At 42.3% G+C, this 16317-nt stretch overlaps 1 protein-coding gene across 1 annotated transcript; it reads right to left on the reverse strand.

The window, feature by feature from the left end:
- Nucleotides 1–272: 272 nt before the first annotated feature.
- On the reverse strand, nt 273–14386 carry enc1 (ectodermal-neural cortex 1). The gene is made up of 3 exons (XM_067485198.1): nt 14023–14386; nt 5729–7544; nt 273–2743 (listed from the first exon to the last, which is right to left on the reverse strand). Exon 2 carries the CDS (start codon nt 7536–7538, stop codon nt 5763–5765), a length of 1776 nt encoding a protein of 591 aa, XP_067341299.1. The 5' UTR covers nt 7539–7544; nt 14023–14386; the 3' UTR covers nt 273–2743; nt 5729–5762.
- Nucleotides 14387–16317: the final 1931 nt, after the last annotated feature.

A 16317-nucleotide genomic window follows, 5' to 3' on the forward strand; every position in this document is an offset into this window, starting at 1 on the left:
GTATCTGGCTGTGTTGTGCCTGTTCTTGTGCAGGGAGCTTAGAAGCCAAAGGCATAGATAAGATGATTTCAGTCCCTCCTCCACAGAACAAAAGCCGTACGCATGATATACTGCCTTAAATACCTCAGGATACTTACTGGCTGCTGTATTCACTCTAAACGGGCAGTAATAAGAAAGCACTATATGCCACGCTGAAACTTTTCACTTCCAAATCGGCACTAATGCGTGCAGACAAATTGGCTCCACAGTAAAAACAAGGCAACGCTTTACAGTCAAGAGGAAAAAACTCTTATGTTTATTAGCCATGAATTTCACATTGTGAAAAAAATCACATGTACAAAATAATGCCATAAAAATAGAAAATAAACTCTTACATGACAAAAGATGAAACGGATGCACACTGACAGTGTTTTCTGTCCAATTTACATCATTATGTGAAGCAGGATACTGTGCTCCAATCTGAGCCGGCTGATTTATGCAGATAAAATAGAGAACAAGAGGAGGCCAAGAGTAGAAATGGGAAATGCCACTCAGCAATTAGGTGCAAATTGAAGTGGCATTCATTACTTGCTGTTGCTAGGGAAACGTGTATTCTTTGGGAAAGAAATGGTCTTATCTGATTGGTGGGGCCAAAGGCTCGCAGTTTGGTGGCTGGAGGAGGTCAAATTATAGAGACACAAAGGTCTCCGTAGAAGTCATGGGACTGCCAATGCAAGGGTGAACTTTTGGGTCGCTTGAGGTGAGCAGGAAAGGCTGTTTGCCCGTTGATTCCCACGGATATAATTTGATTCGTGAATGCACAAGGAAGGACATTTGAAAATATAAATACATATTCCACCGAAACATAACGTCTTACATTGAAATTCAATGAGTGCATTAATATTCAACTGTAAAATGTCAATGTTCAGGTCACGTACACAGACATACATACAAAACCACTAATTAGCATTACCAAGTACTTAATTTGCAAGTGTGTAAGACATTCTCTGTGTTTGGTCTTCGGGAACTTGTAGTATTTATTTCTTTTATTACATGAAAAAGCACTGCGGTGTCTGCCCTTATCGACGCACAGCTTACTGGGTTCAACTTTTTCTCTACCCTATAGCGAGGGAGACTGTGGGTTAACACACTGAAGAGCCAAGTTAGCGCATGTGACAGTCCTCCAGCTGCCCCAAGGACAGCTGCAAAGACCTTTGCAGCATTCTTAACTGTGTCAGGGCTGCTCTGCGATGTCCCCGATAAGCAATGGTTCACATACTGCACCACTGCAGGAGCCTTATCTTATTTATAGTTTGAACTGTCTTGTTATGTTGGTAGGGTTTGGGCCACAACAGGCCAGTGTAAGGCAGGTTTGGACCCACGTTAGAGAATCATTTAACATTTCTTTTAACCCTTGAGCAGCGATCTCGTGGCCAAAACTGCATCATATTATCAATAATCTGAGCTTTTCTTCTTCTTCTATTTAAGACTGAACTGTGCAAAATACAGCCCTGCTGAGATCAAGTGAAACACGACACCTGGCCTTGACATGCATGACATTTAACCCCAACATACATTCACGTATGAATGCAGGCAGATTAGAAATAAATAGGATTTAACATAATAACATAACTGAATAATCACTGTCATATAAATTAAGACTACACCGCAGTACATTTAAAACAAAGCTGATTATTCCTCAGTTTAGTTTAAGGTGGCCAGATTTCTGTGACCACAGAGAAGAGTTCATGCCATTTTCACTGAATCACTATGAGCGGACATGCTCTAAAAAGGCTTTAGCTATGACTCAGCAAGCGAACTACTGCTTTTATCAGGATAACAGAAGCACAGACGGTCGTTTACAGCATTAAGTGTACAGCTGAAGGTTTTTTTTTTTTCGGAAATGCTGAATCCAAACACTCAATACTGCCGCCGTGTACAGTTAGTTACTTAAGCGGCACTCAGCGGGCGTTAATGCGTGGCTGCGAAACGGCAAACCCGTAAGGTCGTGACCCAGAGGTGCCGTGACCCTACGACCACGCGCACATGCCCTCCGATCTCCTCATCCTCAGCTGGTGTCGGTCATCAACACTTCATGGCTCGCAGTGGCAGCAAACTGCCAAAGCCTTCATAAGAATAACAGCCAGAGTTTCAGTTCTGTGACAGAGCTGTTAGTCACGTCTTTGAAAGAAGGGGGTCAAACAAAAGAGCTTATTAGGGGGATGGAAGGGGGGGGATTTGCTCCTTCATTGTGCCTTTTATAAATCAGTTGTTTTCTGTTCTTCAGCACTTTAATCACTACATTCTCCCTCCTTCCATGTAAATAGAACATCCGTTGTGCTATACGTTGCACTGTGAAGAGTCTATTTTTCTTTTCTTTTTTAATCATAGAGGAAACATCAACACAGATCCTCACAAGCCTGTCATAAGTAAATGGAAAAAATGCAGGTTGTGTGATATGTTTGCAGATATACATGGCAGCACAAAAGCATGATATGCCATCAAGGTTGGAGTTTGTGCCTCGTCTAACAAAGCGGCCGTTTGTTTGGTTTGTCCACATGAGCTACTGTACTTTACATCTCAGCTTCCTTCTCTGGAACACATTCCAGTGAGGTGTCCAGCTGTGCGTGTCTTCGGCATCTCTGCAACATCAAAATGAAGGCGGGTGTCTGTACACTGCTCGCTGCTCAGCGTCTCTTTTGGAGGGCAAGAATGTGTACGTCTTCACAGTTGGACTCCAGTAGATGATGCAAAATGGGGAAATCTGGAGAGGAGAAAAGGAACAACTTGTTAAACCGGATAATAAGATGAATGACGATGACAATACCTTTTAAGTAATTATTCCAAATGAAAAAGCTTAAAACGGAAAACACACATTGAGGAAAAACAACATCTCAAGTGACCTCACAACCTTCCCCAAATTTCTGTAATCTTTTTCTTTCCAATGCTTTCTGTTATGAGTGGGGGGGGGGGGTGTTCAGGGGATGAATGAAATACACTTGAAATCCAATATGACTACTATCAAATCTCTTTTGTGCTCCGTTTGTCACGACGCTGCCTTCTATTCATCCTTTGATATAATACAGAAGCAATGTGAACAAAGCTGCTGTTGCACAGTCTAAAGACAACGAGCGTCACAAACAGCTACTCTCTTACATTTGAGAAGCACTGCCAATGTGCCCACTCTTTATCTCCTGCTAGACTAATAGATGTTGTAAAGCAATGTTTCCTCAGTGCAGTCTGGCCTTCATCCAGCTTCTTATCTCCTATTCAGCCTACTAGACTTTTCACATCAGTGAGGAAACTAACTCTCAGATTTTCACTCTGACATTTCCTTTTTCAAAGCTTTAAGTTAACATGTACTTATCTATATGGCACAGATGGTCACAAGCTTGGCAGCTTCCTAATGTCTAATTTGGATGTAATTATTTGCTTGTGGCATAAATAATTCGACCATGAAGAGCCCTTACGAAGACTCGATGTACCTTCAGGTGCCGCAATTGTCTCGTGAATTTACTGGAAATCCAGGTTTGGGCCGAGCACCGGCACATTTTGGTGAAATTTGGCCGACTATGGATCACGATCCCAGGTTACTCGAGGCTAAGAGTTGGTGCGTTCTGGCCCAGTGTACATTCACACATCACTCAGGCTGGATTATTTCTTCTGGTCTGCCAGATCTAGGCCACTACATAGTCAAACCACTTCGGCTACTTGGGTAGTAAAAAAAAGACATGTCTGCAGCTAACAGTTATACAGTAGAAGCAGTGACTTCTAACCTGGGCTCACTGCTTGATGCCTGTAACTTCATATTTAACACACAGCATAGACAATGTCTAACTTAGCAAGGAAGTAAATAAGCACATTTTGCAGAATGTGAAATTATTCCCCCAACAACACACACACACACACAAAAACTGCTGCATTCGTTCATTTAGTTCACATCCGGTTGCAAAGCAACAATTGCATTTGAGTAACATTCATTAGATCACTCCAGCTGAGTGAATAATATATGCTCATATTTTATTTAGTATCATATTCACATTCCTTCTGATGGCTTCTTATATGTAAATATCTTCTAAATTTCCATATCAACATTACCAACAGTCATGTTGAAACTATGGCTGCAGCGACGAAGTCATACGACAATCGTGTGTTTTGTTGTGATTTTAAAAAAAGTAAAAGTCTGAAACAAGTTGGAATTGTTCCCCTGGGAAAAACTGAGTGAGAACATCTTTTCTCTCACAGCTACAACCTCCTTCTGTGAGGTCTAACACACTTCCTTCTCCTTTCATTCCTAAACAGTCGGCTTTCTTTTCCATTCCTCCACATTTTGTCTTTTCACTGCGTTCAGCGTGTGGACTGTCAGTTGCCATGACAGGCAGGCGCACAAAAAACATATTCTGTATTAAATTAGTGGTAGGGTTCCATCCTTGACTGAGCACTATGTTGCTCAGTGCTTAGAGATAGTTCAAAACGTCATCCTTTTCAGAGATGAGTCAGAAAAAAGAAATGGAATAATACATACAAAAAAAGTGTAGAGAGGGGGAACATCACAGCATCACAGCAGTGAAGCTGCTCTGAGCTGCTTCCTGGCATTATCAAACAGGAAACGGTGCTGGACAGCCTGGGAGTCTCTCTACACATCTTCTGTGCTTTCTCCGGAGCTGAAGGACGCCTGCTATTTCAACAAATACAGCAATACGGGAAAGGAGCGCCGGCAAGTGTATGTGTGGGGGGAGTCGGTACAGGACGCCGGGTTCGTGTGATATGATGTGACTGCGACCCTGCAGCTTTCACCATGCAGAAAGATCAGGTTTGCCAGCTAACTACCCCTGCTCCACATATGTCTGGCTTGTTTATCATCACAGCGGCAGAGCAGCGTTAGACTGAGGCCAACAAGAGCCTACGTTGAACAGTAAAATTGCAGAGCAAGACCAAAGCTATCGAGGATTTGCTGATGGGGGGGGTTGACTCCCTTTATCCGTACAACTCTTCCTCCTCACTCCCCCGCCGCTATCAGTCACCTCTCCTCGTAACTGCTGATGAATGGTTTCCGACACGGCGTGAGTCGCCATCTCACCCTGCGTAAAGACCATAACCTCATCAAAGGAAGGCAACTGAGAGTGGATTATGCTTGCCAGGGTGTTGTTGCCTGCTGGTGTGTGACTTGTCTAATTGGCAGACCCCCTTTTTCCTCTTGCAGAGATTTCCCCCACAGGAGCAATAAAAGTATCCTATTCTCTTTCAATTACCCTTTTTGTCCTTCGGCCCATCCCCATTGCTACATAACTCACTTAACTAAAGCACACAAGTCCCTATCAATCCCGCCCACTGTTCATCCTCCCCCCTCTAAATCTTTCTCCTCTTCTCTGCCGAGAAGACTCTACCGAGGCCTTTCAGCATTTCTCTTATTCTAAAAATGTGAAAGCCAAAGCCAACTGAGTATCACAAATTGTCTGTAGGCAGCACTGCATACCATCATTTTTAAATTTACATTCAAAATGTTCTTGTTGTGGTTGTCAATATTTTTTTCAATGATTTCACCTATTGTGAAGATTACTTTAAAACTCTAAAATGTGCTGCTTCAGGATTGTACATTTGCAAAGTTGAAGGTTGAAGGTTAAAGGAAATGGTTAATGTAATGTGTGAAATAGGAATATCAGCAAATATACTGGTATATATTTGAAATTATGAAACATGTGGGTGAATTTCCCTATGTAGACATAGATACATGACAAGTTAAACTTACTTCATGGAAAGGATGTAAGTAGAGGGTTTGGGGCTCAGGCAGGCAGGTGTTTCCAGGTGCTGACAAAAGCAGTGGGAATGAGTGAGTATGGCACAGTAGTGATGCTGTTCCAAGCATCCAGTGTGGGGTCATAGCAGTCCAGAGTTTTACACCGCTGTGTGCCAAAGTACCCACCCACCACGTAGAGTTTGTTGCCAGATGCTACAGCCTGGCAGCTCATCCGTTTGGCTGTCACGTCGCCCACTTTAGTCCACTGGTAGCTCTCGCTGCTGAACTTATAAGCCGAGCACGCTGAGAACTCTGTATCCCCGCCCATGACAAAGATCTGGTTTCCCAGCACCGCAGCAGCTGTGTAGCGCCATGGTTGTGGGCAGGACGCAGGCACAGTCCATCGATTCTCCTGTGGATCGTAGCATTGCACCTTGGGCAGCTTGTCATGGGTGACACTTGTTCCTCCAAAGGCAAACAGCTTGAGCTTGACGCTGACCACTGCTGCATTGCTCACGCCTTCTCTCAAAGGAGCCACCATGGTCCACTTGTTTGCCACTGGATCAAACTGCTCCACCTGTTTGAGTGACACTGACGGAGAAGCTGGGAGGCAGCCAGTTGCTGCAGTGTGACCTCCCACCACGTACAGGCAATGTTTCAACTCTGCAGAGCCATGGCCAAACCGGGCGATGAGCATGGGAGCAGCTTTGGACCATTCCTCATGGACAGTGTCGTAGACCCATACATCTTTGGACACGCCATTCTCTGAGCCTCTCCCACCAGTGATGTACACCTTACAGCCAATGGCACAGGCACTGAATTCCTTCCTGGGGCTGGGGATATCCGCCTTTGGAATGATCTCTTTGGCCTTCTGGTCCACCAGGTACAGCTTGTCACACATGAACGTCTGCCCTCCCAGAAGAAACAGGGCGTGGCTAGTTTTTCTCGGTCGGGCACATGGGCTGTTAACGACACCATCATTCTGCAAGATCTTCAGCTTACAGCGGATAGCTTCGTCCACTAGCTCCTTGCTCTTGGGCTGGGCGTTGATTAGCTCTTCTGTGGAGACATTCTCCATCAGAAAGATGGCGGGCAGCAGAGCCAGGCGGACTGTTCTCAGAAGCTCCGGAAGGTGGCAGTGTCTCCTCTCCAGGTCATAGTTTATCCAGTTTAGGGCAGCTTCATAAACCAGTCTCTCATCTTCTGTCTCTAGCTCCTCATGTGACAAAAGCTGCACCACCATATCTTTGGGCAGTTGGAGGAAGTCCTCTGTCTTGCAAATAGCAGGGAAGTTGCTCAGACACATGCCCCAGGAGAGCTCTGACAGCTTGGTACAATGGTGGGCGTCAGACAGCAACAACATGCCAAGGCAGTTAGATGGATGAAGGTTTCTCTCTAGAAATTCGGCGCACGCATCTCGGATGTCTTGAAACTCCAACATGTCCCCAGCCTCCAGTAGCGACTCTGCATTCTCCTCATTGATGACCACACGTGAAGAATACGCGTAATCCAGCAGCAGCTCTAAAACCTCTGGGTGGATGGAGTCTCGGAAGTCAACCTCACGGGCCTGGCTCTCCCTCAGCCCACCACTGAACATGGCCTCAAAGTAGCGGCTGCAGGCAGCCAGCACGGCACGATGGCAGGGAAAGGAGCGGCTACCGGCATGAAGCAGCGCATCTGTGAAAAGCCTCTGTTGCCGTAGTGAGTTGAGGTGCATCAGGACACTGTCAGCATAAGAGGACTTGTGGAACAGGTAGATGTTCATGGAGCCGGTGCTGGCTCGCGATTTTCGGTTCTCATGGACGCACACAGACATTTTCATTGAATCCTGCAAGACAAAAAACAGGGGAAAATCAGTCCTCAGTGAACTTCATCTTTAAAGTCCATAAACAAAAACATCTGTGGTGTATTGCTATGGAAAAGTATCAGTATCACAGTGTTTGGTGTGTAGTCTTGTTTTGAAATAGACCTTTTTACCTATTCAAATTCCTTAGACAAGGTTGCTACCATCCACAAGTTGACTAACTAAAGACAGTCTCACAAACAGCTCTTTCCTCTCTCAACATTCGCTAAAGATTTCACAGATTTTACAGTAGATGTGCCAGTAAGACAAACGGGGAAGAAGTTGACTCATATCAATTATTTCTGCTAGTACCATTGTGAACAGACCTTGGAGTTTAACGCCACGTGAATTGGTTTCCTGTAGAGGAGTCGAGTTTTTAGCAATAACGTGTTTGCGGCTGTCAAGAGACATCTTAATGGGCAAAAATGATCACTTGAGTGTCGTAAAAATTGATTTCCTATCATTCAATTTCCACCTATTCACTCCTCCAGTCTCCTTTCACAACATCAATCATTCATATACTCTTGTTGTCACTGTCAAGCCTCTTTGACATGATAATAATGCATGCACAGATTAATTCTGTACAACATTCGCAGTGATATTATTCCAAGAATGCTTACATATTTTAACTAGATACTCTGCAAATGTATGCAGATTTTTGTTTTTGTTGTTCCAAATGGAAAGGAAATGCGAGTGTTTTCCTTCCTTGCAATATGTTTTACTGTATTTATCTTATAATTGCCTCAAACACCAGATGTAGCAATTTCCATCAACACGTTCCAACTTCGTCCACTAAATATATAAGGCCCTTTACTGTATGCATTTATTGTAAGCCATGTCTGCATATTATATCTATTAGTCATAAAAAAGCCGAATTAGCAGTTTTAGCTTTCTGTCAAGTGGATCTAAGTGAGTCTAATTTGCCTCATCAAATTGCATCCTCAGCAGCAACGACTCTGTACCCACTGATGTAAATGCTGAAATATTACACTGTGCAGCACTAATATCCATAATATGATCAATGAGGTGCATTTCTTTGTCAAGATTGCGATCCTTCCCAAGAGATAGGAAGACATTTAGCAAGATTCAGTGATTACGAGTTGCAAAACAGCATTCGTCTGGGAGTTAGGAAGGTCAAGCAGATAACAACTGTCTGTGTTCTCTGCAAACAACAGGAGGCTTTTCAACGTGTAACTCCGAGCAGTTCTAGTCTTATTAAAATCTACAAGTGAATGTCCCTGGTTTGTCACTTTAAAAGAAATGCACAAACAGAACAGAAAGACACAAACTTTACTCCATCACTCTCCTCCCAGAACATATCAGCTCCCATCCGCATTGTCCTTGTCCCGTCCTCGCTCGGAGCTCACTTTCATTCCACCCAAACTCTTCACGTCACGACCTCCGCACTCTTTTTCCTAAGGTACTCAGTCCCTGTCTGCCCTAGTAAATCCACAGCTGAAAGATTCTTCATCCAGACTTACAGATATTTTAAGTTCTTAGACAGGCTTTTAGGTCTGTAGGTCTGTGTAAATAATTTAAGGAGTGATGGAAGATCTGAAGAGTAAACCTTAAGGCCAACTGCGCTCCACCCTGCCTTTTTAGTATCAAAACAGGCTTAAGGTCGCATTAGCATGTTTGTAGTTCTCATTGACAGTGTAAAGCTGCAGCTGCATTAAACAGGAATTCTATCAGTTACCTTGAAATTCCAATGCTGTTTTCAAGGCAAAAGATGAGAAGACCCAGAAAAACTTCTGCTGCATAACATTATTCTCCACCACCCATTCATGTCACAAAAAGTTAAAATGATTGAAACAACTAACATCCTGCAGAGCTTAATAACTTTGACGAGAGTCGTAGCACAACACAGACACTGTGAATCTATATGTACATTTTTTAGGAGGTGTTCTGACACTGTGTACTTTAGCAGGAAAGCTGGTCACCACTGTAACCTGCTGTAACTCACTGCGGTCAAGCTGATCGCAGAAGCAAGTGATTCTCTATCAGTGGGAAAATGTTTTACAAACCTCCAGGTGGCAAGTGTTTGATCCTCAAAAAACTTATTTTCACCTCAAGACTCGGAGAGTTCTGACATTCCTATGTGTCATAAGAGGTATGTGTATTACACAGCCATGAGAAGGACACTTTCCATTTTCCTTAAGTTGCATCATGCTCCTCAGAAGACTTTCTCATAAATAGATGATCAAACTCAAAACCTGCAGGTACAAAGGAAAGTTGAACAATGCACACTGCTGAGCAGTGCCACTCGCACCTTTAGCTTCAACCAGAGTGTATTGTTCTTTGTAATGAATTCCTTCCCCAGACCAGTTGCTCTCTGCATTTGCTTTCAAAAACCAAGACACCTATGTTGACTGTCATTGGGGATAAAACATCCTGCAGCGTGTGTTGGCCTAATATGCTCGCATTGGTTTCCAGCCTTAGCTTTCAAAACTGGAGCCACAGCAGGAGGCTGAATGAGTAAAGATTACGCCTGCATAACGAAAGACCTGTGTCCATTTGTTTTCAAGTTAAATGTGCCTGTCAGCAAATGTATTGGCCTAATGAAACTGTTTGATATTTTGAGGAATATGTTTATTGGCTTTCTTGGGAGGAGTTTGAGTTTTGCCGCACCTAATGGAAAAACTGTTCATTGACAGTCAGCTCGTACAAATGTTCCTTCATCTTTAGATGTAACAAAAATGGTCAAGTAGCGTATACAAGACAGTTATCGGTGCAAAGGTTTGAATCCCCCTTAATAAAGACTTAATGCTTGATGAGTGGCACCAGGTGTGTTAAATTTGGATTGCACCCAAATATGGAGGTAGGTAGATGCCCAGTGGTTGTTTTAAAGCAATTTGCAAAGAGCAACACAAACGATGGCATCAAGAAAACCATTTTCAGATCTCATTTAGAAATGGGTTAAAACAAACACTGCTCAGAGGCTACCCCAAGAGGTTGGAGGGGTTTTTAAAAGCAAAAGGAGGACATGCAAACTATTAGAGAACATTTTATAAAGGGCAATGGCAACTTTTCCACTAATATAACTTTTATTATTCTTGGGCGGCAGTGGCTCAATTGGTAGAGTGGCTTCCTACTGACCATAGGGTCGGGAGTTCGCACCCCGCGCTTCCCGACCACATGTCAAAGTGTCCCTGGGCAAGACACTGAACCCCCAACAGCCAATCCCCATCCCCAGCCTTGCAGCGCCAGTCCCAAGCCCAGTAGAAATTGGGGATGGTTGTGTCGAAAGGGCATCCCGCATAAAAACTCAACATGTGGACAAATGATCCACTGCGGCGACCCCGAACTCACAGGACAAAAATATCTTATAAGCATTTATGTTCCTTCTGATGATGAAGGACCATTTGAGCCGAATGTGCATTAAACTTTAGTTTTACTGTTTTCGCCATTTTAAAGTAAAGGGGTGCAAGGTTTAAAGTTATTAAAATGACAAAAATAACATGCTTGACTAAATCAAAACAATAAACAGGAATAAATTGTTTTTTCTTTTAAGGAGTAAATTTAGGAGGGTGACATTTATACCGTTTTCATATTCATATTTCACAACCATTATAAGGGGAAGAATATTATTATCGCAGCTTCATGAAAATGCAAAACAAACTGTAACCTCGGTTCAACAGGATTTATTGCATTCCAGCGCTGACAAAACTGGCAACCCGTCCTCTTCCGCCCTCTGGCTCAGTTATAATGAGAATATTCGAGCCTGCTCCCTCACTGATACATGCCATCTCCTACACATGCACACGAAAGACACACTATAGCTCATGATTTCTGATTATAAGATGTAGGATTTGCTTTGATTAAGTGGCTTTAATACATCAGCCACTAAACTAGAGAAGCTTTGCATAGACTAACAATGAGCATGTTAATCAATACGACCTTCAGTAATCCAGCACTGAGTTGCAGTAGCTGACAAGCAAATAAACACTGTGCGAAACATGAAAAGAGTAAAATGATTAAGATCAAACATGATAGTAATTTCTAATGATACTATGATAATTCTGTCTTCATATAAAGGATGATAATAAAAGAATAGTTACCTGAAAGCATCATAAGACATAAATGGCCTAGGTGCAGCACTTTTACCAAACAATCTGTAATTTCAATGTCCGTAGTGTGACTTCTAAAGAATATTAATTTCCTCTCTGAAATGACTCAGACAACAACAGCATGATCTCATCATGATAATGGCACGACACACTGTTGTTCTCACAAACATTTTAGTCTGCTGTCCAAATAAGTACTTACTATCCTCGTGAGAATCCTCGAAATTCCCTTTGCATTTCTTTCCGTTGGCTCGCTCATACATGCTGTGAGTGCAAGTGAAGCCGAACAAAGGAAAGAGCAGCGACCCGGACACCTATTCCATCTGCACATTAAAGGATAAAGCCTGGATTACCAAGCAGGCCTGCAGGTCCTGAAGACCTCACTAATAAGAAAGAATGACTTCAGAGTCAGAACTATTTTTACATGGATTTATTCATGTTGCATTCCAGTTCTCAAGCCCCAACTAAGACCAGACCCTAACGTTTCCTATACGTGACCATGTGTCCCTCTTTAGATCAACACCTGTAAACAGAGTTTACTGAGAAAATCAGATTAATATACTATAAGACTTTAATCTGCTTTTGCCTACTAAACAGGATACAGCAGCACTGTAAACAGCCTGAGTGCAACACGTTGCTGTTTAATGCCCAATAACAATCTGAAAGACACGTATACTGAAAATCAGGGACATATTGTTTGGGACCAACAGACTTATTCAGCTCTAAATGTGAAAAACTATTGGATTTATCATTCACCTTCACAGCTCTGTAATCTGGCCAATAGCACATTGGAGCCAACTCCCATAGCTTCCTAATGTTTTTAGGATTGACTTTATGATTCAACCTTTTCAAAGAATAATAAAAAAATAAAAATAAAAAAAAACAACAACAAAAAAACAGTTACACACCAGCTTTCCTGTTGCCCTCTTTGTGTGACTGTTTAGTTTTTGGCTTCAGTGACCTTACACACACAGTCTTTCTCAAACTACATTTTTACTTCCAAGTATAACTTTGTATTTTGACTAAATCAATATTCTTATTATTACTAATGATAAACAAACAAAGCAAAGAAATAAATACCAATGCCGTCCAGTCAGAAGTCTAACGTTACAAAGGCTCAGGCCAATCCAGCCTATGTTTGCTGCTTTGTCACTTTGGAAAAACCTGGAAATAACTAATTACATTATTTGCTATTTTTTTCACGGGTGACTGTATTGACTTTTCAAAGGTTAAGAGTATGATTGAGGGCAAACAATATAAAGTTCTACGTAATTACAATCTTGTCTTCACTCACATCATAATTTTACTTACAATGAAGCTACACAGAAACTTGTGTAGCTTTTAAACTTGTTAAAATACTCTGTTTCTTAAACATGGGCACATGAAGCTTTGTCAAATTAACAGTTAATGAGGAATAAACTTTTGCTCTTGATTTTCATGGTATTATAATTTGTCCCTGGTCTCTGGTGGATTTCGCAGCCTATTTCCTTACAGTACAGACTCAGTACTTTCCCACCAACGTGCCCTGAGAGGATGAAAAGATGCCAGCAGTTTGAGAGTGGCTGGTTGGATGGCAGCGACAGTTGTCATCCTCACAGAAAACAGATCCACAGACACAAAACCGGAAAGCGCACACTACATGCCTGCCACACTCACACAGTAAAAAAAAAAGGCATGCACATGTAGCGTCTGGTCCCTATCTGAGGCCTGGCTGGCTGCAGTCTGTTTAAAATCATTGCCAGGTGTTCACAGTCATCCATGTAGTCAGGAAGAGGGACGGGAGGGAGAGACTTTTAAAGTAAACACCATGGTTTTATGGGACAAGCATATTCATCTCCACTGGGAAGAAGGAAAAAAAAAATGAAACAGGATGCAAAACATGAGGGTGGACCAGCGGCTATTGATTTTCATGTCTGCATCAATCTCTAACAGAATCAAACGTCCAGACTCACGCCAGCTGTCCACACACACACACACACACACACATCTGAGCAAGCCTCCGTTTACACTGCCACACAAAAATCAAATTGTAACTTCCAAGCAAAGCGCGTCACACCTGATGTGTCTTTTCAAACATGTCAAACATCTTGAGCATTCAAGAGAATCCTTGTGATGATCTGAGAGGAACACAAAGGACTGCGAGAGGAGACGAAGCATTATTTCATGAGCATAAAGCAATAGTACAATCAATGCGCAGGGTAAACTACACCCACGGCATCATATTGGCACAATTAAGTCAACAACAGGCTTTTGACCATTAGTCTGTGGCGCTTCCTCTGTTGCAGCTCGGAGTTTTCCATCATCGGAAACCGGTGCAGCAAGTGTTACGATATAACAATCGGATGGTAAGATGATAAGCTGTTAGGAGATGCATTTATTCGATTTATGGTCAAATGTACCTCTTTGGGTGAAAGCAGGAGTTCAATTGCGCCCGCAGTATCCTTCGAACATGCCACTTCTGAAAGAGCCACGATGCAAGCCGTGCGCTCGGGGGAGTGCGGACAACTCCTTGGTTATTTCCCGAAGTGCTGGCGAACACGCGATCGTGATGAGGCCGTTTTCCTCCTCTACACTGCGAATTTGTCCAAAGGGACATTTACATGGACGCCAAGCCTCCGGATCAAAAACGCACTGGCTTTGTTGGAATGGGTGCGCGGAGATGCTCGGAGGTGCCACTCCAGCGACGCAGCTCTGCTCCAGTGTGACAACCCTGCTCCTGCGCTCCCAGTCCCCTCTCGCTGAAAACCAATGGGTGTGTTTACAAAGAGAGGGGGAGGACCGTCACCTAGAGCAGGAAATGGAGGGAGAAGGGAGAGGGGAGAGGGGGGAGAATGTAAAAAGATGCTGAGGAGAGTGGGTCACACGACGTCACTGAGGTAGAAATGTTCCTTTCACGTTTTAGCCAAGTTTTACTTAAATTCAACTTGTCTGCGTTTGAAGGTCATTCGTAGTCAGGGGACCACTGCACTGAAGGCATCAAAAGGAAGCCGAGTATTTCTTTCCTGGACACTAATGTGCTCAGGTTCTGTGCATCTTTATGAGACTGGTGCCAATTGTACTCAGATTTTCTATTTCTTTAAAAAAGAAAAAGAAAAGCACCAACGTATTGAGGTAAAAAAGCTTAAATACAAGTACATCCTGTATGTAAGTGTATTAGTAGTATCATAAGTGAAGGTGCTCATTCTGCAGAAAAACTTAAACGCATAATGATACTTCATTTTGCAAAATCTTTGTTGATGCAAGAAGGTGCATCCACGGATGTGGTTGGATCCACCTTAAGGAGTCACAAGGGGATTCTCAGGGGTCGTGCGATAAATAGATGATTAGAGACCCAAACAAAAGTTCACATACACACATTTGTGTGACTTATTCCAAAAAAATTAAATAGCAGACAGCAATGTCTTTTTGTTGGACTATGCTTAACTAGTCATGAAAAAATGTATTTGTAAACGCTTATAAGACATAAAAAATGAACTGTGTTTTATAATATCTTAAATTTAAAACCTTAATATGTAAATTTAATTAATGTAAAATAAAGTACCTTAGCATTACCTACTTATACCACAGTGGTACTTTTCAGCTTGGAGATTTTAAATAAATCATATGATCAGTTAATGAATTAGAATTTAAACTTTAAATTAAAGTGACTAATTTAACTTTTGATACAATTTATTGTTACTCTTTCTGTATTTATGTACAAATGTGAGTGCAGTACTTTTACTTACTATGGAAAACAATAGCAAGTAAATTCGATGTAATGGTGCTTTGTGCCAATTTCCACCATGGCTCCTATGGACCTGGGATATATGCAACACACACACACACACACAAAATGAAATTTACGAATGTCAATGCACACTCGAGTTTTCAAAAATCGCTTCTGTAAAATCTCTGTCTTCAATAAATTACGTTAAATGTTAAAGCAACACATGGGCTGCTCCCATTGTACAGGAGCAGTAGGTTACGCAGTTGTGGGTCCGAGCTATTCAACTGGAAAACGAGCAAAACAAAAACCTCTGTTGTGATCAGGGCCCCAAAGAGGTTTTGTTTGTGTGTAATCATGACTTTAAAAAAAAAAAATAACTATGGAACATACATTTAAAAAACAATACCATATAGGAAAGACCAAATACCAGCTTGATTGAATCACGGCAATTCCAACAGTGAATGCCACGGACACAATGCAAGTCCTATAGGATTATAAAGACATTATGGTTTTTGGTTGGGGTAGCTGGGAATGGGATGTCCAATTTTATGCCTGGAAATGTTGCGTGAGTCACATCTGCGGTTCTTGTTGACGATACTTTTGGCTGTGACTAAACTCTTCAGTGGAGCATTTAGGGAAAAAAGTTGTTACTTTCTTTGTTTATGCCTGTGTGGTGATTACATCTGTTGTCTTCCCCCATCAGCTGTTGTGTTCTTCACATTAAGTAATAGAGCACACTGTTCTTCGGAGAAGTTATTGAGTTGTGAAGAAAACTCATCTTGGCAGAAATGTACTTCATGTAAATGACAAGAGCGACATCTAGTGGATAAGCCTGAAAACAAAACTGAGGGAGCGGTGCAGCCTGAAAGCGGAAGAAGACAGTATAATAACCGCTGACCTCTTAAATAACTGCGTCAGGATTCTCATTTTTGTCGGTATCTTAAAGACCCCATTGCTGTGTGTGTCAATTAGAATAGACAGATTTTCA

The sequence above is a fragment of the Channa argus genome, chromosome 18 (genome assembly GCF_033026475.1).
Source record: "Channa argus isolate prfri chromosome 18, Channa argus male v1.0, whole genome shotgun sequence".
NCBI classification, from domain to species: domain Eukaryota; kingdom Metazoa; phylum Chordata; class Actinopteri; order Anabantiformes; family Channidae; genus Channa; species Channa argus.

Bases quoted from the DNA above. Each gene is read 5' to 3' on its own strand.
- enc1 (XM_067485198.1), bottom strand. From the start codon at position 7,538: ATGAAAATGTCTGTGTGCGTCCATGAGAACCGAAAATCGCGAGCCAGC.